At 46.1% G+C, this 24891-nt stretch overlaps 1 protein-coding gene across 1 annotated transcript in view; it reads right to left on the bottom strand.

Moving 5' to 3' along the window:
* AP1M2 (adaptor related protein complex 1 subunit mu 2) overlaps positions 1-24891 on the bottom strand; it is a 52473-nt gene that overhangs the window by 14398 nt on the left and 13184 nt on the right. The window contains exons 3-9 of the mRNA XM_068274369.1: positions 21880-21947; positions 18787-18917; positions 16210-16357; positions 12188-12314; positions 8972-9114; positions 4017-4088; positions 852-1010 (exon numbers count right to left, since the gene is read on the bottom strand). Of these exons, the coding sequence (XP_068130470.1) occupies positions 852-1010; positions 4017-4088; positions 8972-9114; positions 12188-12314; positions 16210-16357; positions 18787-18917; positions 21880-21947 (848 nt within the window). The remainder of the gene's footprint in view (positions 1-851; positions 1011-4016; positions 4089-8971; positions 9115-12187; positions 12315-16209; positions 16358-18786; positions 18918-21879; positions 21948-24891) is intronic.

Genomic DNA, 24891 nt, shown 5'->3' with positions numbered 1-24891 from the left:
CTCTTTATGCCCCTGAAGCCAGGCTTGCATCCAGAACTGCTGAAGTATAGCGAGCCTATAGCTTTAAATTTACAAAAGCCACATCAACCCCACATGTAGACAGCCTGTTTCGGACTTTTGGTCCTCCTTAGTGCGTTCCCATTCACTGATCTCCCCTCTAATGGGCGGCAATGAGAGCGCGGAAGTGAGCAACAGCCGATTGTAACAATAGACGAGTCATCACGGCGGCCGGCGTGACAGTACGGCGCATGCGCGATTAAAGTGTGGATGCGCTGTACTGCCACGTCTGCCGCCGTGATGACGCGAGGCGGCCGCCTTGATGACGTCAGCCGCGTCATACGCAGAAGAAGGAGCCCGACACTCAGCCCAGTGTCGCCAGGCTGCCGCCGGCAGCCATTCCGGAGCGGGGCCTAGGAGAGGAGCCAGGACGCCGTCGTGGGACCTCCCGACCAGCACTGGGCTGCAAAAAGCCCTGGGTGAGTACTATTTTCCTTTTTAACTTGAGCTCGGAGTCCCTTTAACATGTATGGTTGGCATGTGTGCCTTAGCAGAAAAAAAAACACCCCTGAAGCATAATGTGTCCATCAACTGTTTTCTTGGCGACTATGGTTTCAGCTGCCCTGAGATCACTGACAAGTCTGCATTCTGATTGATAAGATTACTTCTGATGACAGGTGTTTTTTTACAGTCCCTGAAACAATCTGGGATTTGGAGCACAACACCCTAATGGCTGGATAGACTGGTTGTTTCTTGGTTAGAGAGCAAGCCAGCAACATCAGCAGAGGATCAAATACTTCCTTCCTTCAATTTATACATATATCAAGCTCATCAACCTTCCAAATGTCACTCACCGGAAACGATTTGATTGTCCAAACCACCACATTTTTCTCTGGGAGATACTTTGCACTTCCGACGCTTGTTTTAAATTTTGGGGAATCGGCATCGCTTGGAACTGGTACAGAGATCTCCACATTATTTGCAACAGACTGCTTCTTAAACTGACCCTTTGCCTGCAGAAAAAAAAAAAACCATCTGTGAGGAAGCTGCATATTTTAAGTAAGAGAACCAGTACAATACGGAGGACTGATAACTTATTTCATACTGCAGAATTCCTTCCTCCCGTCTCTCGCCCTGTGGTGGGAGGGAGGTACCTCCATACTATACATCTCTTACCTCCTCTGTGCCACCCTGTGGTGGGAGGGAGGTACCCCCATACTATACATCTCTTACCTCCTCTGTGCCACCCTGTGGGGGAAGGGAGGTACCTCCATACTATATAGCTCTTTCCTCCTCTGTGCCACCCTGTGGGGGAAGGGAGGTACCTCCATACTATATAGCTCTTTCCTCCTCTGTGCCACCCTGTGGGGGAAGGGAGGTACCTCCATACTATATAGCTCTTTCCTCCTCTGTGCCACCCTGTGGGGGAAGGGAGGTACCTCCATACTATATAGCTTTTCCCTCCTCTGTGCCACCCTGTGGGGGAAGGGAGGCACCTCCATACTATATAGCTCTTACCTCCTCTGTGCCACCCTGCGGGGGAAGGGAGGTACCTCCATACTATATAGCTCTTGCCTCCTCTGTGCCACCCTGCGGGGGAAGGGAGGTACCTCCATACTATATAGCTCTTCCCTCCTCTGTGCCACCCTGTGGGGGAAGGGAGGCACCTCCATACTATATAGCTCTTACCTCCTCTGTGCCACCCTGCGGGGGAAGGGAGGTACCTCCATACTATATAGCTCTTGCCTCCTCTGTGCCACCCTGCGGGGGAAGGGAGGTACCTCCATACTATATAGCTCTTACCTCCACTGTGCCACCCTGCGGGGGAAGGGAGGTACCTCCATACTATATAGCTTCTACCTCCTCTCTGTCACCCTGTGGGGGGGGGGGGGGGGAGGAGGTACCCCTATAATATATAGCTCCTACCTCCTCTGTGTCACCCTGTGGGGGGAGGGAGGGACCCCATACCATACATCTCCTACCTCCTCTGTGTCACCCTGTGGTGGCAGCTGCCAGCAGGGCCAGATTTGTGGCAAGGACACAAAGGCCCTGGCATCAAAGCAAGGTCAACCTGGTATATGGGCAGTTAGTAGCCTGATATGCCGGCAGCCACGTATAATTGCGGCTTCCGGCTACAGACTTACAGGCCTCAGAGTTGCGAGGAAGCAGGGGGCATGACTAGCATGGTGCAGCGACTTGCAGGAGCTCCACTGCTGAGGTCAATCATCCATGGCCTTATGCTTACCGGCATCTGAGGAGGAAATCCGAGGTGTCGTTCCACCACAATACTGCCGTGCCACTCCACCACAATACTGCCGTGCCACTCCACCGCAATATTGCCATGTCACATGGTGCCCGCTCACCCGCAATAATGCCGCGCCACGTGGTGCCACTCCACCGCAATACTGCCATGTTACATGGTGCCGCTCCACCGCAATACTGCCGTGCCACGTGGTACAGCTCCCCCGCAATACTGCCGTGCCATGTGGTGCCGCTCCCCCCGCAATACTGCCGTGCCACGTGGTGCCGCTCCCCCGCAATACTGCCATGCCACGTGGTGTCACTCCCCCACAATACTGCCGTGCCACGTGGTGCCACTCCCCCTGCAATACTGCCATGCCACTCCCCTGCAATACTGCCGTGCCACGTGGGGCCTCTCCACTGCAATACTGCCGTGCCACTCCCTCGCAATACTGCCGTGCCACGTGGTGCCGCTCCACCGCAATACTGCCTTGCCATGTGCTGCCGCTCCACCGCAATACTGCCACGACACGTAGTGTCGCTCCACCGCAATACTGCCGTGCCACATGGTGCCGCTCCCCCGCAATACTGCCGTGCCACATGGTGCCGCTCCCCCGCAATACTGCCGTGCCACGTGGTGCCGCTCCCCCGCAATACTGCCGTGCCACTCCCCCCGCAATACTGCCGCGCCACGTAGTGCCACTCCCCCCCCGCAATACTGCCGCGCCACGTGGTGCCACTCCCCCCCGCAATACTGCCGCGCCACTCCCCCGCAATACTGCCGTGCCACGTGGTGCCGCTCCACTGCAATACTGCCGTGCCACGTGGTGCCGCTCCACTGCAATACTGCCGTGCCACGTGGTGCCGCTCCCCCGCAATACTGCCGCGCCACGTGGTGCCACTCCCCCACAATACTGCCGTGCCACGTGGTGCCACTCCCCCTGCAATACTGCCATGCCACTCCCCCACAATACTGCTGTGCCACGTGGGGCCTCTCCACTGCAATACTGCCGTGCCACTCCCCCGCAATACTGCCGTGCCACGTGGTGCCGCTCCACCGCAATACTGCCGTGCCACATGGTGCCGCTCCCCCGCAATACTGCCGTGCCACATGGTGCCGCTCCCCCGCAATACTGCCGTGCCATGTGGTGCCGCTCCCCCCGCAATACTGCCGTGCCACGTGGTGCCGCTCCCCCGCAATACTGCCGTGCCACTCCCCCCGCAATACTGCCGCGCCACGTGGTGCCACTCCCCCCGCAATACTGCCGCGCCACGTGGTGCCACTCCCCCCGCAATACTGCCGCGCCACGTGGTGCCACTCCCCCCGCAATACTGCCGCGCCACGTGGTGCCACTCCCCCCTGCAATACTGCCATCCCACTCCCCCGCAATACTGCCGTGCCACGTGGTGCCGCTCCACCGCAATACTGCCGTGCTACATGGTGCCGCTCCCCCGCAATACTGCCGTGCCACATGGTGCCGCTCCACCGCAATACTGCCTTGCCATGTGGTGCCGCTCCACCGCAATAGTGCCGCGCCATGTGGTGCCACTCCACCGGGGGGGAGGGGGGGAGGAGTCATCTGGCTACAGCAGTGTGCAAGTTGCAGGGATGGGATCGGTTGAGATGCTGATGGTCAGGGGGCGGCTGGCGATTCTGAGCCTTGGGTGGTAAAAAGTACAAATCCAGCTCTGGGTGGGAGGGAGAGACCCCCATACCATACACCTCCTACCTCCTCTGCGCCACCCTGTAGTGGAGAGTATAGAATAAACACCCTTACCTTAACCATGATCTCCAGTCTGCTGTGACTGAACTTCTCAATCACAGATTCTATCCAGATTAGAGGTTTCACCTATGGTTAAATAGAATAGGTTTTATTACAGGCCGAACACTTCTGAGTTTTGCAATAAAAGGTGAAAATGATATAAAGAGTTTAGAAAGCAACTAGCAAAATAATAAAATTATACCAAAAACGCCCTGCACATAAAACCCAAACCATAATATATCAACCAATGATCACATACACACCTTAATACAGAAAACACTGACAATGCCATCAGGGCCATTTATTTATTTATTTTTAAATACATTTAAAGGGTACCTGAACTGACAAGTGACATGATTAGATAAACATTTGTATGTGAGGTGACCAGCCTACATAGAACTAAGCAGTGTTGGTTTTTATTTTTTTCCCCTTACTGTAAAGGTGGCCATACATTTGTTAGATTAGCAGCAGATAGATCATCAGATAGATCTCTGATCTGTTGTGTTTAGGAACATTTTTTACTAGGGACAGATTTCCAATAGATTTCAGTATGAAATCTACTGAAAAACGATCTGATGGCATTTTTTGCCATCAGATTTCCATTAGGTCCAATGCAAAATGATAAGCAATCTCATCAGATCGACCTAGATTTTCCAGCATGTCAGATTGATTGAAATCGATCGGAATCGGCCACAAATCGATCGACCTGTCAATCGATTTCGATCGATCGGCTTCTAATCGGCTCCGTGTATGGGACCCTTAAGGGTTAAGAATCTAGGGCTTTAAAACGCTCTAAAAAATGTTGCAAGTCACACTTCTGAGTGCAAGAAAGAGATAAAAAAGGTCAATAGTTCAAGATGAGAAAGCTGTAACAAAAGTAGTCCTCATCCAACTTAGATAATAAAAACTTCAAACCTATGTTTTTAGCATATAGCAAAATAATACTATGGAAATTTAAAAAAATTAACCACTTTACCCCCCGCGGTACGAATTTCTCCGTCCCTTTTTTTCCCCCTAAAAAACCAAGGGATGGAGAAATCCGTACCTTCTGCATTTCCGCCGCTGTCCGCACTCCCGCCGCTCGTGCGTGCGCTCCCGCCGTTCGTGCACGCCGCCGCCCGCTCGGAGATCAATGAACGGGAAAATCCATTCCCGTTCGTTGATCTAAGCCCCCGCAATGATCCGCTGCTTCTATTAGAAACAGCGCGATCATTGTGATTTGCCCAGCCTCCTACTGCTTCCTGTACTTCCGGACGCTTACAGGTCGCATGGAAACAAACTCACTGTGGCCATCTTGTGGGCAAATAGTAAAACTACACCCTAAAGCATTTTACATTTACAAATACATTAGTTTTCCACAATAAATTAACTCATTACCTCCCACACTCCCCAATTTTTTTTTTGTAATTAAAAAAATATATATATACAAGAAAAAAACAACAAATAGTTACTATAGGGACTGAACTTTTTAAATATTTATGTCAAGAGGGTATAACACTGTTACTTTACAAACTACGGGCTTGTAATTAGGGATGGATGCAAAACTGAAAAAAATGCACCTTTATTTCCAAATAAAATATTGGCGCCAAACATTGTGATAGGGACATAATTTAAACGGTTTTATAACCGGGACAAATGGGGAAATACATTTCATGGGTTTTAACTACAGTAGCATGCATTATTTTTTCCTATTGTCCCCTTAAAACACATTTAGAATAAAATAATTGTTAGCATAATGTCCCACCTAAAGAAAGCCTAATTGGTGGCGAAAAAAACAAGATAGAGTTCATTTCATTGTGATAAGTAATAATAAAGTTATAGACGAATAAATGGAAGGAGCGCTGAAAGGTGAAAATTGCTCTGGTGTTCAAGGGGTAAAACCCCTCAGTTGTGAAGTGGTTAAAGGGACTCCGAGCAGTGCAGAAACTATGGAAAGATGCATATCATTTTAAAGCTCTCTTTCTCCTCTTTCCAATGATATATAAACCGTCGCCCTACGCCTTTTAGTTATTGCTATTTTCTCGATCAAAATTGCAGCAGCCGTGATTTCAATCACGAAAATAGAGATAACTAAAAGTCGTAGGGCGACGATTTAGGTGTCGCCAGAAAGAAGAGAAAGAGAGCTTTAAAATGATATCCATCTTTCCATAGTTACATTGTATTACACAGGGCGACTTTTTCCTAAAGTCAGCAGCTCCATTCTGCTAAATAGAGCTGCTGACACTGGGGAAAGTGTCGTCCTGTGTAATACAAGTAACTATGGAAAGATGGATATCATTTTAAAGCTGTCTTTCTCCTCTTTCTGGCGACACCTAAACCGCGGCTCTACGCCTTTTAGTTTTCTCTATTTTCGCGATCGAAATCGCGGCCGCTGCAATTTCAATCGCGAAAATAGCGAAAACTAAAAGGCGTAGGGTGGCGGTTTATATATCATTGGAAAGAGGAGAAGGAGAGCTTTAAAATGATATGCATCTTTCCATAGTTTCTGCACTGCTCGGAGTCCCTTTAAGTATCGCAAAACATAACAATATTGGATAATAACAGAATATTTCAACAATGATCATACCAACCCACAAAAGGGTTACTGGTGTTGACACAATTTAACGGTGGCTCCCTGTATATTTCACTTGTGAGGCCACATCTGGAGTATGGGATACAGTTTTGGGCACCACACTATAGGAAGATTGTTGACATTCTAGCACAGGTAAGAAGACCGGCAATTAAATTATTTAGGGGAATGGAAGATCTCAACTTACCGAGAAAGGTTGTACAAACTGGGCTCAGTTAGGTTGGGGAAAAACAAACAAAAAAAACATGACTGAAACGTAACCCGATTAACATGTATAAATACTAAAGATTGGCAGATGAGCCTTTTGTCCCTAAGTTTGTACAAAAGACAAGGGGACATTATAATGTAACAGGGATACAGAGGCGCCAGAAGAATAAAAAAGGCCAAAAAAAGTTTAAAATTTGTGGAGACAGTGGTGGATTTACCTCCTCCAAACAGACACAAGATATGCCAACAAAGTTTAGCAGAACAAATTTATTTACATACTCCAGGGGAAAATGCAACGCGTTTCGCAGGTTTCGCTTCTTCAGGCAACAGGTAGGAGTAGGTACAGTGCAGGTCTGTAGCCGGGCCAAGCGCCTCTGAATACATTATTGATTTATAAAGCGCCAACATATTCCATGGTGCTGTACAAAGTAACATGATCTGCATATGGATGAAAAAAGGTTTTTCCATCTATCTACAGTGAGATAGATCATTTAAAGGGGGGCTTGAAGATCATCAACGGCTATAATTACTAGGTAATTCCCAGTGGTGGTGATCGGATGTCATATTTTCAACTAAACTATGTAATTGGTTAGGCTATGTTAAATTGTACGCACTCAATATTTGAAAACCATAAACAAAGTTTAGATACCAAGATATACAAGAAAAAGGTTAAAGTGAACCTCCGGACTAAAAATCGACTCAGCAGCACTGAAAAGGCTTGGTGTTTCTTTCACAGTTTCACAGCATCAGAACTTTGTTTCTCTTATACAAGCCTCATTTTTAGCTGCACAGAAGAAAACTGCCCGGGCTTTTTTCCCCTGATGCTGTACAAAGCATGATGGGATTTCTGATGTTGCTCTCTTTCTGCTGTTTTGGTGCAATTTTTTTTTTTTATTTTTTTTTTTACACTTTTAATTTGACATTTGAAGCCTAGTGTGTGCAGCTGGGATGGGTTATCAGGACACAGGGCAGTTGGAACTGTGTCTTATGCTCCCTGTCACCTCCTTTCAACCAAAAAGATGGCTGCCCCCATGACAAAGATGGCAGCCCCCATGAATCACGAACATTTGCCTGTTCTTTTAAAACAGGGTGGGTAAAAAATTATATTACCTATCTATTCTAATTAACCTAACTAATGTAACTTGATGACAGTATGTTTGTTTAGGCTTAAGTTCCCCTTTAATATAATGGGCATCTTGAAAAAAGGAACCTGGCTGTTGGTAGTGCCTTACGCACGTTTCACAGTCCTGAGGGCCCATTCACACCTGGAGATTTTTTCGCGATTGTGTTTAGCGCTTCTATAGCACTGTAACACGATTGCCGGGAAATCGCCTGAAAATTGTGCAGGCGACGCATTTGCGTTTAGCGTTTTTGGATGATTTGCAAAAAGACCGCTGTCCTGAACCCGCACATATTCAAGTTGATCAAGGGAAAGGCAAAAAAAAACAAAGAAACCCTACAAGGCCTGGGCCAGTTAGCCTTAAAAGCTAAAAATTATTTCCCGACTCCAGATGGTAGTCAGATAAATCCCTGTATCAACTCTCCTGGTAACTACTTCGCAATTATAGTTGTGGATGCCCTTCAATGTAATGCTGGGAATACACAACGAGATTTTTCAGCAGATTTACTGTCCGTTCGTTTTTTCGGAATTATCTATCGAACCGCCTACCTGCCAAAAAATCTCATGGTGTATTCCCAGCATAAAGGAAAACATCCAAGCCCTCTTGCAGATATAGAGTTTGCCATAAGTACTTTCTGAGGTAAAATTGTAACCACTGTCTGTGAAGGACCCCTTTCTAGATGGATGGCAAAACCTTTTTTTTCTCCATACGCAGATCATCTCTGTTGTAAAAGCTTAGGGACAAAAAGCTAATCTGCAAAGCTTTTCTATTGCCTCTGATCGCTACCTCTGCACCCCCTATTGCTACGCCCAGGTGCCCAAAACTGTATCCCATACTCCAGATGTGGCCACCACGGTGATCTGCAGAGTTTTACTGTAAAGATGAGATACGTTATATTTATGAAACTGAATTTATTGTCCATGCATAGTTAAATTGAGCCCTAGTAAGGCTTGTCCAAAGCAAGTGAATATCTGCCCCATTCACCAGTCCACATTGTGAAAGATCCACTCATCTTATCAGATGGTCACAGGTACTGTGTAACTCAATAGTACTGTGCTTAGTACACAAGATACCTGGGTGTTCAGTCGGTAGGACATCAACTCAAAGTCGCCATCTGGGGGAATGAAGGAGATGGTGCGGTCGTTCTCAAAGCGAGACAGGCGGACACACTGGTGGAACTTCACATCTTCAAGCTCCACAGTCTTGTTCTTATTACCTGTGTTGGTGAGCAAATAAGAGCAGCCATCTGTATCGTGCAGGGAGGTGACAGAGAAATTCCCAACACCAATTCCTTCCCCACTGTCTGTCAGCTCTTTGCTGGTTTAATCAGACATCACATAGTAAGCCCTTCTCTGCCAATAGAGCCAATAAGAACTGGACCTAAACATAATAGTAAATTTCTGTTGTCAACAGGACTCTAAGCCTTTCACATAAAAGTATATTTATATTGTTAAAGCAAGAAACATTTTATTGATTAATTGTATATATTTCTGTGTAACTTGTGCAACACACCTGATGTGATAAGGATATGGAGGCTGCCATATGTAATTCCTTTTAAAGTGGATCCGAGATGAAAAACTAACTATAACAAGTAACTTGTCTATATATCTTATCTAAAGTTTAGATAGTTTACACAGCATATCTAGCTACAAACAGCTTCAAAAGTTTATGATTATTTATTCCTGTGATACAATAAGGGCAACCATGTTCTGTTTGTCACATTGTCACAGGCTGAGGGCTGGAGATGCTATCAGCTTGCCTGTGTGTAAAATCAGTCCCCTCTCCTCCTCTCTCTTCCCCTCTGCCTCTGAAATCTCTGGCTAGTAACCTCCTCCTGCCCAGACTGATCTCCCATAAGCCCTTGCTACAGTGCCAAGGCACAAAAGGAGCTGTGGGCGAGACTTGTTTAGTTTATAGGGAATTAGAGTATTAAAACAAAAAAAGCATTTGGCTTGAGGAATGCCCTATAAACTATATTAAAGGTACACAATTATGCAATGAGTAAAAGTTTATCTTGGATCCACTTTAAATAATACTAGTTGCCTGGCTGTCCTGATGATCTTCTGCCTCTAAGGCCTGGTTCACACATAAATCTGCTCATTTCCTGTCCGGTCCAGTACTGTCCTGTCCGTTACGCATCAGTTTTACCTGACTGGACCGGAACTGTACACCTTTTATGTGTGAATACATCCATAGAAACACATACAAAACGTATGCCAACTGTGAAAAACTGACAGGACGCCTTTATGTGTGAATCAAACCTACTACTTTTAGCCACAGACCTTGAACTAGTCAATGTATGAGTTTTCAGCATTTTTGGGTGCGTTTTGGTGTTTTTCATGCATTCTTTGAGCATTTTTTTTCAACAGTCTCACTTTTTCAATGTAACAAAATACAGTAATATCCTATATAATAAAACCCCTGTGTCTCTGCGTCCCAGGGGTTTTGTGTCCCAAAGTGGCAGTGCGCATGTGCAGATTTGTTAGAGCTCGGAATGTTGCTGCTGGGCAGGCTGCGGCGGCGGCGGCGGCGGCGGCGGCGGCGGCGGCGGCAGGTATGTGGCCGCCCGCGGCGGGTGTGCGCGTGCCCGCGTGAGTTCTCGCGCGGCGGAGTGTTGATAGACCTAGCCCGTTTTTAAACGGGCTAAGGTCACTAGTTTACTTAATTAAACACGTGTAAAAACAAACAGTCCTCTGCATCTCCATTGGAATACATTTATGTGCCTTTCACTTGTGTTTTAGAGAAATATGCATCAATTTGTGTGTTTTGAAAATGCACATTGTAAAGGCACAGTTATTTTTTATGCGGCCCATAGACTTTCATTAGTGGCAAAAATGCGTTTTCGGAAACGCTAGCGTTTCTGCCTAGTGTGCTCTTAGCCTGACAGGATAATCCACATGCTTGTTTCAGGTGTGTGATCCAGACACTACTGCAGCCAAAGAGATCAGCAGGTCTGCCAGGGAACTGGTAACATTTAAAAGGTAATAAACACGGCAGCCTCCATATACCTCTCACTTCAGGTTCCATTTAATATCTGCCATCAAGGTGATTTGGCATTTTACCCAATATCTTTCATCAAATTAACCCTGTCCCATATCCAATATCGCCCTGCAAGTTGACCCAACACTTTTCCGGGTTACCTTGTAGAAAGATATTTGGTACTAAGCCCCTACTCACATGCATAAACATACATTGTATATGGATGGTCAAGAAGATGTAAATTACCGGTATTTCGAGTTGAACCAGGATTATGCAAATGTTATACACACATTAATGCAGCTTGAAAATAGACCAATCACCTTGGTGGGATTCAATCGGTCCATTTTCAAGCTGCATAATTCTGCATTTAAAGATGATAAAAAATAAATAAATAAATAAAAAAAAAAAAAACCACATCAGGTAGCCGCCACCCCCGCCGCTCTGGTGGTCTGTACTCTTGCACTTGTGGTTCTGTGACCCCTGGCGTTATGACGCTGGAAGAGCTGGTTTCCGTGAGCAGTGTGAGGGAGGCAGGGGGTGTGGCCATGAAGAGGCAGAGCTGCCCAATGGCAGCTGGTGAAAGCCTGCAGGAACGCCCCTAGTGGGCATTTGAGCGGGGAATACCTCTAGAATAGCAACAATCCCTATAGCACGGCATGGTGTGGAGGGGGGGGGGGCAGAGTGCAGCATGGGGAGATCAGAGGCATGTCCTGCAGCAGGGAACATGCCTCTATGTCCCATCGTCCCCCCCCCCCCCTGAACCACCACCTCGGGTACTCTTTAAAGGGAAGGTCCAAGCAAAAAAAAAAAAAAAAAAAATGAGATTCACTTACCTGGGGCTTCTACCAGCCCCATGTAGCCATCCTGTGCCCTCGTAGTCACTCACTGCTGCTCCAGTCCCCCGCTGGCAGCTTTCTGACCTCGGAGGTCAGGGCCAAATTGCGTACATTTTTACACATTCCCGCTAGTGCAGGAACATTAACACATACATTTTTACGCGTTAGTGGTGAAACGCGTAAATTTTTGTTCCTGCACTAGCTGGAATGCGTAAAAATGTATGCAATGTGGCCCTGACCTCCGAGGTCAGAAAGCTGCCAGCGGGGAACTGGAGCAGCAGTGAGTGACTACGAGGGCACAGGATGGCTACATGGGGCTGGTAGAAGCCCCAGGTAAGTGAATCTCATTTTTTTTTTTGCTTGAACCTTCCCTTTAACTCAGAATTATTTGCAATTTCAATAAGCAGCGTATATTAGATTAGGTTTTTAACATTTGAGAAGACAGCCCCTTTTCCCTCAGTGCCCGGTACTTACGTCCTGATAGTTCAAAAAGGACGCGGTCGTTCAGGCCAAGCCTCAACTCGGGCATCCCCGATAGGAAGACTTTCAGCTTGACGCTGCCCACAATCTCGCTCAGTAGCACGCTGCCATTACTGTTCACCTGAAAGAAACCAGATCAGAATATAAGAAGAACAAAAGTTTGCTTTCTTAAAACAGAAAGAATTTGCGATAATTCAGGTTGGAGTGAGCTTGAGATGTCTCCCAGTGCATCACTGCTGAATATATGCAAATTAACCATTGTACCCTTGGAAGCTAAACACACCTCCAGAACCGCTGGAATGCAATGATGTGTCAGCTTGTTAATTTGTACAGAGCCAGAATAATCCAACATGCATACAGACTGTTTCGGATTGTTTGATCCTCATCAGTGCATGGCATGGATTAATTTGGCGTGGAATATAAGAGGAAGATCGGCTATTACAGCAGTACCAGGAAACCCAGGAAAAGAGGGTTCTCATAGTAGCTAAATTTAAAACATGACATTCCTGACCAGTATAAAGGTCTGTACACACGGTAGATAAAAGTTGGCACATAAACAGGCGACATTGCTGAACATGACATTTCCCGGCAAAAATAACTGACAGCAATTGTCTTCTGAAACGGCAAAATCTATCGTTAGTCGGATGTGTTAAACAACTGTTATCTAGGCTTTATTCAACTTGCTTAACCAGTTCTGGTTCCTTGCAATTTTGACATTTCAGCTGTGTATTGATACAGCAATAACGTATACATCACTGTACTTATCACATCTAATACATATATTTTCTTTCAGGACAATACAGGGTTTTTTTCTAGATATTTCTTTACCAAAAATGATTCAATTTTACAGGCAATTTACGGGGAAGATTAGACATAAAATGCAGAAAATACACAATGGCATAGCTAGAGTTTTTTGGGGCCCCATAGCAAAACTTTCATGGGGCCCTTTAGATGTCGGCACTCTTGTTATGCTACCTGCCCATACCCTTATGGATGACTTAATTGGCTGTTTACATTCTTGTGCAATCTACACTGCATATAGTCCATGGGCACTGATAATCAGGGGGTGCAGGAACACAAAAGGTTAATAGTGAATACACAAAGTACCACCTGGGCCCCCTCTGCTTCAGGGCCCCATAGCAGCTGCTATGGTTATCGCTACACCCCTGAATACACACATTCTCCACGTTTCATCCTTCCTAATTTTCCAATGACAAGTGCCATGGTTATAAAACACCTTACAAATATATGTTTGGTTCTTCCCTTGTAAAATGATACCACATATGCCTTATTTTATCACTAGTTGGGCGTGCAGAAGAGCACGATACCCAGCCTGTACATCCGTAGCGATCGGATCCAATTGTTAGAGTGACATTTTGGGGCCCCTGGTGCTTTATAGATGCATAGCTAGGCAATAGTACAGAGATGCCTCTGTAGAACATTGAGGCTCTGAACTGTCACCATAGCAACCGCATCTGATGGCTACAGGTGGCAGGCACTGAAGGTATGCACGCTTAGGGGTGAACACTATACTAAAAAGAAAAAAATAATACTGTGAGACAACAAGGAACACACTTATTAAATTGCAAGCATTCTGCCACATACAGAAAAAGTGTATACCCCTGCCCTTTTTTTTGTTTGTTTCCCTGTGGTGAAAAATATGCACTGGCAGATGAAATGGAATGGCACTAGGTACAGATGGGAACATCAGACTTTCTAATTGTACTGTATTTTGACGCTAAATTCAAAATCACCTGCAGAAAACACAATCATAGAGCAACTTGTGATGTCGCCGGGACAATTGTGCCGCCTACCTGTTGCTGCCTGACTTTTTCTAACTTTTACTGAATGATTTCTGCAAATTCATATAGCAGCGATCATTCACATTTAAGCAGGCGAGCACATGTGCACGAGTGTTAGCATTGATTGAGTGCTCATGCACATGCAAGAGTGACAGTGGCAGCATTTATTCCTGGGCATTAAAGTAAGATCCAGGAATCTTTAGTGGTTAAAGTGGATCCGAGATGAACTTACTCATTGCATAATTGTGTTCCTTTCCTATAGGTTATCGGGCATTCCTCAAGCCAAATACTATTTTGTTTTTGTTTTAATACTCTAATTCCCTATAAACTAAATAAGCCACGCCCACAGGTTTTTAGAGAGCCAAGGCACTTTCAGACAGTTGCAAGGGCTCATGGGAGCTCAGTCTGGGCAGGAGGAGGGGGAGGTGTTACTAGCCAGAGATTTCAGAGGCAGAGGAGGAGAGGGGATTTGTTTTTTGCTCAAGATACAGATACGGTAAGCCTGCCTCTGTGTAATGTTTACAAACAACATGGCTGCTGTCGTATCACAGGAAGAAATAATCATATTCTATTAAAGCGGTTTGCAGCTAGATTTGCTGTGTAAACTATCTTAAAGGGAATGTCCAAGCAAAATAAAAAAATGAGTTTCACTTACCTGGGGCTTCTACCAGCCCCATGCAGCCATCCTGTGCCCTCGTAGTCACTCATGGATCCTCTGGTCCCCCACTGGCAGCTTGCCGACCTCGGAGGTCGGCGGGACGCATTGCGTACATTTTTACGCATTCCCGCTAGTGCAGGAACCTTTACACATACATTTTTACGCATTACTGGTTCAATGCGTAAAAATTTACGCATTGAACCAGTAACGCGTAAAAATGTATGTGTTAATGTTTCTGCACTAGCGGGAATGCGTAAAAATGTACGCAATGCGTCCCACCGACCTCCGAGGTCGGCAAGCTGCCAGTGGGGGACTGGAGCAGCAGTGTGTGACTACGAGAGCACAGGATGGCTGCATGGGGCTGGTAGAAGCCCCAGGTAAGTGAAACTCATTGTTTTATTTTGCTTGGACATTCCCTTTAACTTTAGATAAGATATATAGACAAGTTACTTGTCATACTTAGTTTTTCATCTCTGATCCGCTTTAAAACAAAAACACATCAATCAGGTTTACGGAGGATGCTGGAATTATTATTATAGCAGAGTAAGAGTCTTACATAACATGATACAAACTTGCTTCCCTGCTCTTTGGTGCCTTTATAGTTAATCTACTTACTGTTGTCCCAAAGTAATGCGCAAAAAAAAAGAAAAAAAAAACTAAGAAATGCTAAAAGTCGGCATTTCTTGGAGATCTTATATCTAATTCATTGAAAAAGCTCTCAAGTGAGGAAAATTATCTCTCCTATGCCTAGACCCACCGAATTGTGGCAAGAGAAACTCTCTGCTGTATTTGCTCAGAATTATCTACTACAGTTAGTGATCCAATAACAATTTTGGAAGCTACTGAGGCAGTGGCAATATGACCGGTTCCACTTGAAGAGCCAACATGTTACATAGCACAATACAATGACATGGGGGGTACAGATGACAAACCTGTGTTTGTGGCAAGTACAAACTACAGCTTACACTGCTAATGTAGGGAGGGAACAAAAAAGAAGAGAATCAATAATACACTAGGCAATAAAGTCTTAAAATCTTGTCTCATCAACCTCATGTGCTTTATTCGCTCTAGGAAAATTCACTGGAATATAGAAATGTAATCATTAGAGATGAACAAGTGATAACAAGTCCTGTGCACACACCAGATCACAGGTGTGGAACTCCAGGCCCGGAGGGCCAGATCCATGCCAGTGTTTAGGATGGACTGAGAAAGACTAATGTGTTCTACCTGATGGACCACACCATTCCTGATTCAGACCGATCAATTTGAGCTGCGTCATAAATGTTTGAGGACCTCAGCCCTCGTAGGACCAGTTTGACATCCCTGCTCTAGATGGTTCTTACCCAAGATGGCCGTTGGGGCCACCTCTGCTGAGAATCTAGTGTGTACAGCGACCCTGATCTCTGTGTCAGCGAGTGATCAACCTGGTGGATCATCTTGTCCAAGCACAAGCCAACTCAAACTCAGTCTCCAACTCAGCCCTTGCAACTCAGGCCCGTGCTGATGGCCCTTCACCCCCATAACAGAAAGGGCTATACAAGACTTTAGGCACTTACCAATAGATTAACAGATTCTATGACATCTATGAAGACCTCATTCTTCTTGTACTTGAGTCCCTCAGACCTCCAGGACACGGCATTTGTGACGGTGGTGGGTACACGAGACTTAGCCGTCTCTAACTTGTTCCCTTGCTGTGTGATGTATCTGTTTTTGACAAGGAGGGACATAATAAACTAAAATGGCCACCACTGAGCTTTAAAGGATACCCGAAGTGACATATGACATAATGAGATAGACATGTGTATGTGCAATTCCAACTATAAAACACTTTCCTAGCAGAAAATGACTTCTGAGAGCAAGAAAGAGATAAAAAGGGGAATTTCTTATCAGTGAGGGTCACACTGTAGTCACTTCCTGTCAGGACTGAGTCAGCCACTTACATACCAGATAGAAAGAAAAAAAGGAACACAGCATAGTTATTTGTGTGCCAGGCACTGTACATACACATGTCTATCATCATGTCACTTCGGGTATCCTTTAATTTATCAGATGAGGAAGGAAACCTCAAGGAAAACATACTCTGTGCTACCCACTTGGCTCTCATACCTTTACCTTTCTTTCATGCATTCCCAACAGCACATTTGGCAATTACTTCTCATTTAGGCCCCTTTTTCCTCATCCACCAGAGCAGTTTTGACGTCTAAAGACTCTGAAGCGAAAATAAATCTCGCTTCAGAGCTTATATTCAGCAGGGGCACGTGTGCCCCTGCTAAAACGCCGCTATCCCGCTGCTAAACGGGGGTCCCTTACCTCCCAAATCCACTCGTGGAGTCCCGGGGATCTCTTCCTGGTGAGGCAGGGCTAACGGCCGCAGCCCTGCCTCACACACGTCTATCAGCGTGTATCTCCGCCTCTCCCCCGCCCCTCTCAGTCTTCCTTCGCTGAGAGGGGCGGGGGAGAGGCGGCAATGCGCCGCTGATAGACGGCGCTGAGAGGCAGGGCTGCAGCCGTTAGCCCTGCCTCAACTGCAGCAAAATCTATGACCAAGTTGGTCGTGGATTTTGCAGGGGTTGGGGGGGGGGGGGGGTGATTTTTGGAGGTAAGGGACCCCCGTTTAGCCGCGGGATAGCGGCGTTTTAGCATGGGCACACATGCCCCTGCTGAATATAAGCTCTGAAGCGAGATTTATTCTCTCTTCAGTGTCTCTTTAAGTCATGCCCCTATTTAATCAGCAATAACTGTTTCACTACTTATGAAATGGAGGAGCCTGATCAGGTCTGCTATACGGCGCAGGCGCGAGATGCTTGCACAGTAGACTGTACACAATTGGGCTTGGCCATTTCTGCTGGAGCCTGAGAGGGAAGCTTGTACTGCACCTGCACTGGATTTCCAAAGTAAATATTTCCATCTGCTGGTGACTGAGGGAGCCAGAGCTGGATCTGTGCTGCTCAGGAGGAAGGGGGAAGCCTCATTAAGATCCAGAGGCTTCCCCCTCCCGAGGCAAGTAACCCCCAGAGGCACTTTTCTTTATTACAGGTTCTTTTTAAAAAAAAACATGTAAAGAGCTGTCTGGGGAATTGGTCCATTTCTGTTCAGTCTTGAAAGTGCAAAGCAGTTTTTTGGGCACAGTCAGTAGCAGTGTAATACACTAATGTAAATTATGGCTATACGGCACCAAGGTGGCAACACGATTATAGCCAATCAGCAATTTGTGGCCGATTGGCTACAGCATTTCATCTTACTCTAGTTAACTGGCTTTTAGCAGCTGAATGGCTAGTAGTTGAGTGCTGGGGGGTTAGTGTTAGATTTTAGGAGAGGGTTAGGCACTTGTAGGGGTGTAAAAGTGTTAAAGTGAACCAGAGGTGAGAGTGAGATGGAGGCTGCCATATTTGTTTCCGTTTAAACAATACCAGTTGCCCTGCTGATCTCTTTGGCTGCAGTGGTTGTTCAGGCTCTATGGCTAAAGGTATTAGAGGCAGAGCATCAGCAGGATAGCCAAGCAACTGGTATTGATTAAAAGGAAATAAATATGCCAGCCTCCATATAACTCTCCCCTCCAGTTCATTTTAAGTACAGGTAGTCCCCAGTTAACAAACGAGATAGGGACTGTAGGTTCGTTCTTAACCTGAATCTGTTCTTAAGTCAGAACATTGTGCCATCTCTGTTCCCTGTACCTCCTCTGTGCCTCCAATGTCCCCCTCTGTGTCACATCTGCCCTTTGTACCTGTTTATACAAGTTTAAAATGCATTTTTTCCCTTGATTTTTTTTTTTTTTTTTATCTATTTTCTCAAAAACTACAAGTCCATTTTGAAAAATTTTGTTTTGACTTGTTCCCATGGAAACAGTGACAAGACAATATACTCTGTACAGTGCTGCAGAAGATGTCGGCACTATATAAATACATAATAATAATAGGTTTTGCCACAGACCCAGTATGAGTATATAGATAAATGCCCTGACTAAACTCTGCCCGCACTAGCTGCATACTTGTTACAGGGAGACACTACAGAAATCAAAAGGACCGGCAGGTAAGCTAGGCACCTAGCATTGCTTAAAAGGTAAGAAATATGGCAGCCTCCGTATCCCTCTCACTACAGGGTGACTTTAGCTGCTGCATTAAACAGTAACCTACTCTTGCAGAATCTTGCTGTCGGTGGTCTGGGGGAAGCCAAAGTCCATAAGTTCATCCAGCAGCTCGTATACTATGACAAAGTTGTCCCGGATACTCTCCTCTTCCAGCTCCTTGAAGTACTCTGTGAAGACCTGGGTGTGGGAAGATGTCACAGGCATGAGTAGAGGTACACAAAGACAGGCTTCTCATACACAACGGATGAACATCTAACAAGTCATGGCTGAAGACTGGACAACCTGCAGATGTTCCAGAGAAGAAAAACAATACACAGGAGAAACCAGGAGCCCCTGATAATGCAGTATGTTAACATTTGTGGAGTATAAAGAAGGTACTAACAAACCCGGGCTGCGTAACAGCAACCACAGTAAACTGCAGTAGTCCAGCCACTCTGCATGTCCTGGTAGGCTCGGTAGCTCTCCAGAAAAAGTATAGTCAGGGAACAAAAAAAGAAAAAGAAAAAAAAAAGGAAAAGGAAACGAAGAAGGAAAAGGAAAAGGAGAAGAACAAGAAGAAGAAGAACAAGAAGAAGAAGAACAAGAAGAAGAAGAACAAGAAGAAGAAGAACAAGAAGAAGAAGAACAAGAAGAAGAAGAACAAGAAGAAGAAGAACAAGAAGAAGAAGAACAAGAAGAAGAAGAACAACAACAAGAAGAAGAACAACAACAAGAAGAAGAACAACAACAACAACAAGAAGAAGAACAACAAGAACAAGAAGAAGAACAACAAGAACAAGAAGAAGAAGAACAACAAGAACAAGAAGAAGAAGAAGAACAAGAAGAAGAAGAAGAACAACAAGAACAAGAAGAACAAGAACAAGAAGAACAAGAAGAAGAAGACCACAATTCTGTGAATTAAAAAAATGCACCCACCCAGGGGGTTGTAACCGAAATAAGAAGGGAAGAAGGTGCCCCAAAAAAATATAAAATATCTGGGAAAAAAAAAAATTACCTCAAGAATGAAGCATAGTTATAATAAGAATGTAGTAATTTTATTGTAAAAACACACCAGACAATATATTTCTCTGGTATCACACTGCTTCTTCAGGTCAATTAACTGCGTCTTGAGGTAAATATAGCACAGCTTGGAGCCATGCTACTTTTACAACTGACTCCTGAGGAAGTGAACTCTGGTTCATAAAATGCGCCAAGCTGCATGATCTATACTTTACAGGTGTGGTGTTCATGCTGTGATAATACAATACTATTATAGGTTTGGGCTTCACACTTCTGGCCTGGATGGCAGCCCTCTCGGTGGCCATTGGGTACACTCTACCCATTGCAAAAGTTGGGGGCTAATCCCAGATTTACTTCTCAAATTCTAATAAATAACACTGGACACCAAATTTTCTTTCTTCATAATGGATTTTTTGCTGCCCCTCTCAGTCCCATTTTTGAATGAGGTTTATCAAATAAGAATTTTTAATGCTCTAACTTGTTCTGAGTATAACCTATATTACCCCTTAAAATGCCAGTGACAATTTTGATCCATGAAAAGATGCCCATTAACGGTATCATTTTTTCATCAGATGCAATCTTTAGATGCAGTTTTTAGGATCGTAAGTAATCGGAAGGTAATTATCAAAGTTAGCATAAAAGGGTCAATTACGGCATTTTCTCTCTTCAGATACAATCGTAAAACCAACTTTCGGATCGATTAAAGTTTCTGTTCCAATCGACCATAGAATAGTTTTACATCGATTTTCACCACACACTGCGCAGTTTTCTGTACAAAATCGATCATAAAAAGAGCTTTGAAAGATCACATCTGATGAAAAAAAAAAATTGTACTGTTAAAAAGGACACCCAAGGCGAAAATCAACTAATGAAATAAACGATTATATCTACCTTCTCCTAAAAATTACTTTAAGATATTCCACAGTTTCATTTTTTTGTTTAAATCTACTTTTTAAGTTTTATTGTTTTTGCTCAATGACACATTCGTTGAAGTATGCCAGAGCTAAAATCTATGAACCATTGACCCTTTTTTTATCTCTTTCCTGCTCTCAGAAGCCATTTTCTGCTAGGAAAGTGTTTTATACTTGGAATTTCTTATCAGTAAGGGTCACACTGTAGTCACTTCCTGTCTGAGTCAGGCCTGAGTCAGCCGCTTACATACCTGATATTTAACTTTTTCAGGCAGAGACAGAAAAAAAAGGAACACAGCATAGTTATTTGTGTGCTTGGCACTGTACATACACGTCTATCTCATGTCACCTCGGGTATCTTTTACTGGGCACCTTATTACAGGAAAGTCCCACTTACCCGGAACTCCAGCAACCGGGAGACTCAACTAACCGGCATGCCTGGGGGATAATGGGGACTTTGGGGGGGGGGGGGGGGGGGGTTGGAGGCATTAAAATACTTAAACAGCCTCTAGAGGTGTGTCTCATATCTTACCTGCAGCTCCTGACGGCTTTCCGGCATCTTCCGTGCACGCAGGTTTGCGGGTCACCTGATGTGGGTCAGATAACACGCAGGCTGACATGCACGGAGGATGCCGGAAAGCCACAAGGAGCTGCAGGAACTAAAACACAACTCCACTGGAGACTCGATGAGTATTTATGGGGGGAGGTTTGTGCTTTTTCGGTCAGTTGTTCAAGCAACCGACAAGCACATGTATCCGGCATCAGGCCATCCCCGCTATTGCCAGATACCATGGACGCTGCTGTACAAATATGAACTGAATACTGCCTATTTAAAACTATCCCATTTACTTTGGTATGTACTGTGCTTTACAAGGTCAGCTAAAAATATCCCCCTTTCCCCACCAAGAAACTGATAATAGCAAGAAGAGCCCAGCTACGTGACCCCAAGAGAAGAAATAGCTCCTGAATCCCTGCTTCAGCATCTCCCCATGGCCTCCAGGGCAAGCTAAGGAGGCAAGGCTTGGCCAGACAGGTGCAGTGACACCTGCAGTTAGTCCCTACTGGCAGAAGCATCATTGATTGCTGGAAACTGCAGTTCCCTAGCTAAATAAACCCATCATAAAATGAGGTGAGGCATCCCATTGGCTGCCACCAGTCAGAACATTTTTGTGGTCCTCTGAACGCCATATGATACATTTATATTTTTAGGTCACTATGAAATGACTTACCTCCACCAGCTTGTAGAGGAAGGAGTACACGAGGGAGGCATTTGCATTCTTATTTGTTAAAGCAACCACTGGCAAAGCAGAGTTAAGGATTAAACATGCACAAGTTATAATAGTGTAACAAATGTACAGATTATACATTTCTGTTAAATATTCATATATCAGACAGGCAATCGGCATGCCGCGCTTAGCCGGCATGGGACATGGAAGCACCACGTTTAGCCGATCGTGGACAAGGACGGTTCTTCTATGAAACAATGTGAATTACGTGCTTCAAGGTGGCAACAATTAGAGGGCAGCAAGAGGCAGCTCCCCTCCCCAAATTCCCCATCTCCCCCTCTGTATAGGTGCGGTGCCGCTTCACTCAACTGCTCTCAGCGTTCCAGTGATAGGATCTCCATCCTCCTGTCCAGCGTCCTGTATCCATGGCTACAGCGGTGCCTCATGTGACCTGTTACGTGCTGCCTGGTCACATGAGGTGCCACTGTAGTCAGAGAGGAAGCAGGACTTCACGTGTGGCTGGGGATCCCATGACTAATCTGCTGAGAGTGGGCGAGTGATGCGGCGACGGTGCAGCACATACCCAGCATCCTGAGGATCAGAGCCGGGATACTGTGGGCCATCAGATAGGAGATGCTGTCTTGGAGGAAGCGGGGGGAGGTAAGCGAAGTGCTTCAGGTGGGAAAAAGTCTTAAACCGACCCTGATCATGGACACTACATATAGTTTCCAGGACTAAATGAGAGGACTGGATTGCGTGCAGCGTTTCACATCAATGACAGTTAAAGCCAGTACCGACGTTTAAAAACCACTGTCCATTCATTTGACTGGACATTAAGTGTTGCAATCATGATTTATCGCCAGTTCAGGGCCCGTGTTAACTGACCCTAAATCTTTTACATTCAGAAGTCAACAATAAATCAGTTAGTTGTAGCATGTGCAAAGGATGGACACTTTCACGTGATGAATACACATGGTCAGCGAGATGCTTATTTTCTGAGTTCTTACAAATGTAGTTGCAAATTACATGCATCTTGGAAGTTTAACCAATCAAGTAGATGAGAATTCCAAGCTGCATGTAATCTGCAACAACACAGAAAGCTATCATCTCATTGATCAACTCCAGTGATACTTATAAGTAGTGTTGACGTGTTCAAGTAGTTCAAATTCATAACATTGTTCTGAATTCTTCCGATCTGAACCTTTGTACATGCGCACCGCAGCAGTGAATGTTAACGCACCCTTGTCGCTGCCTCTCACCTCTGCGCTCCACGTCGTGTTTCACCTCTCCAATACTTCCTCTTCCCAGCTATGAAGGAGGAAGTATGTGAGCGCTGGAATGGGATGTGGGCAGAATCAGAGACTAAGGTGAATTAACCCTCCTGCCGGGGTGCACATGCACAAAGGTTCTGATCGGGAGAATTCAAAACAAACTTCTGAATTCAAACTACTTGAACACATTAACATTACTAATAAGAGCCCAGCTACCTCACTGGACCTGGACAGCCATTAGGAATTGTCCCCTGTTGTCACCTGTACAGATATGCAAATTCTCTGTCACTCCAAACATTGTGCTGTCACTCAGCCATACAATCCTTTTAGCAACTGAGTGAGGATCAAAAAAAAAAAAAAAAACCCCAGAGGATTCCTACTTAGTCTTGGCCTCCACCGTTGCCGCACAGACAACCCCCAGAACATGCTACGGATATGTTACGTGGATGCGCGCCTCCGTATGCAGGAGCGGCTCTATGCTACTGCGCAGACGTGGCCATACTCATGCAGGTGCAGCATGGCTGTGCTCATGCATGAAAAGGAACATGGGTGCGATCTTCAAGAGGGTCCCAGGCAGTGGTGGTGGGTGGTCTCCAGGGGAACGTGGGAAATCTCTGGTGGATCATTTTTTAATTTTCAGTTGCCACAGTTTTGCTTTAAACCCACTGATTCTGCATAATTTATACATCTGAGACCCTGATCAGATACCCTTCACACATAATACTCTACGGCAGTGGTCCTCAAACTAAGGCCGGCGGGCTGAATGTGGCCCCCTGAGGCTTTACCGGCCCCCCTCACACAATATGTACAGTATTACTTATAGATGCGGTCCGCTGCATCTATAAGAGTTGGTGGCACTTGCTGTGTGGCGGGGGATACCGTCCGCACTTGCTGTGTGGCCGGGGATACCGTCCGCACTTGGTGTGTGGCGGGGGATACCGTCCGCACTTGCTGTGTGGCGGGGGATACCGTCCGCACTTGCTGTGTGGCGGGGGATACCGTCCGCACTTGCTGTGTGGCGGGGGATACCGTCCGCACTTGCTGTGTGGCGGGGGATACCGTCCGCACTTGCTGTGTGGCGGGGGATACCGTCCGCACTTGCTGTGTGGCGGGGGATACCGTCCGCACTTGCTGAGTGGCGGGGGATACCGTCCGCACTTGCTGAGTGGCGGGGGATACCGTCCGCACTTGCTGAGTGGCGGGGGATACCGTCCGCACTTGCTGAGTGGCGGGGGATACCGTCCGCACTTGCTGAGTGGCGGGGGATACCGTCCGCACTTGCTGAGTGGCGGGGGATACCGTCCGCACTTGCTGAGTGGCGGGGGATACCGTCCGCACTTGCTGTGTGGCGGGGGATACCGTCCGCACTTGTTGTGTGGCGGGGGATACCGTCCGCACTTGCTGTGTGGCGGGGGATACCGTCCGCACTTGCTGTGTGGCGGGGGATACCGTCCGCACTTGCTGTGTGGCGGGGGATACCGTCCGCACTTGCTGTGTGGCGGGGGATACCGTCCGCACTTGCTGTGTGGCGGGGGATACCGTCCGCACTTGCTGTGTGGCGGGGGATACCGTCCGCACTTGCTGTGTGGCGGGGGATACCGTCCGCACTTGCTGTGTGGCGGGGGATACCGTCCGCACTTGCTGTGTGGCGGGGGATACCGTCCGCACTTGCTGTGTGGCGGGGGATACCGTCCGCACTTGCTGTGTGGCGGGGGATACCGTCCGCACTTGCTGTGTGGCGGGG

Source organism: Hyperolius riggenbachi, chromosome 3 (assembly GCF_040937935.1).
Source record: "Hyperolius riggenbachi isolate aHypRig1 chromosome 3, aHypRig1.pri, whole genome shotgun sequence".
Lineage (NCBI taxonomy): Eukaryota > Metazoa > Chordata > Amphibia > Anura > Hyperoliidae > Hyperolius > Hyperolius riggenbachi.
This window is presented reverse-complemented; position numbering and strand designations above follow the sequence as displayed.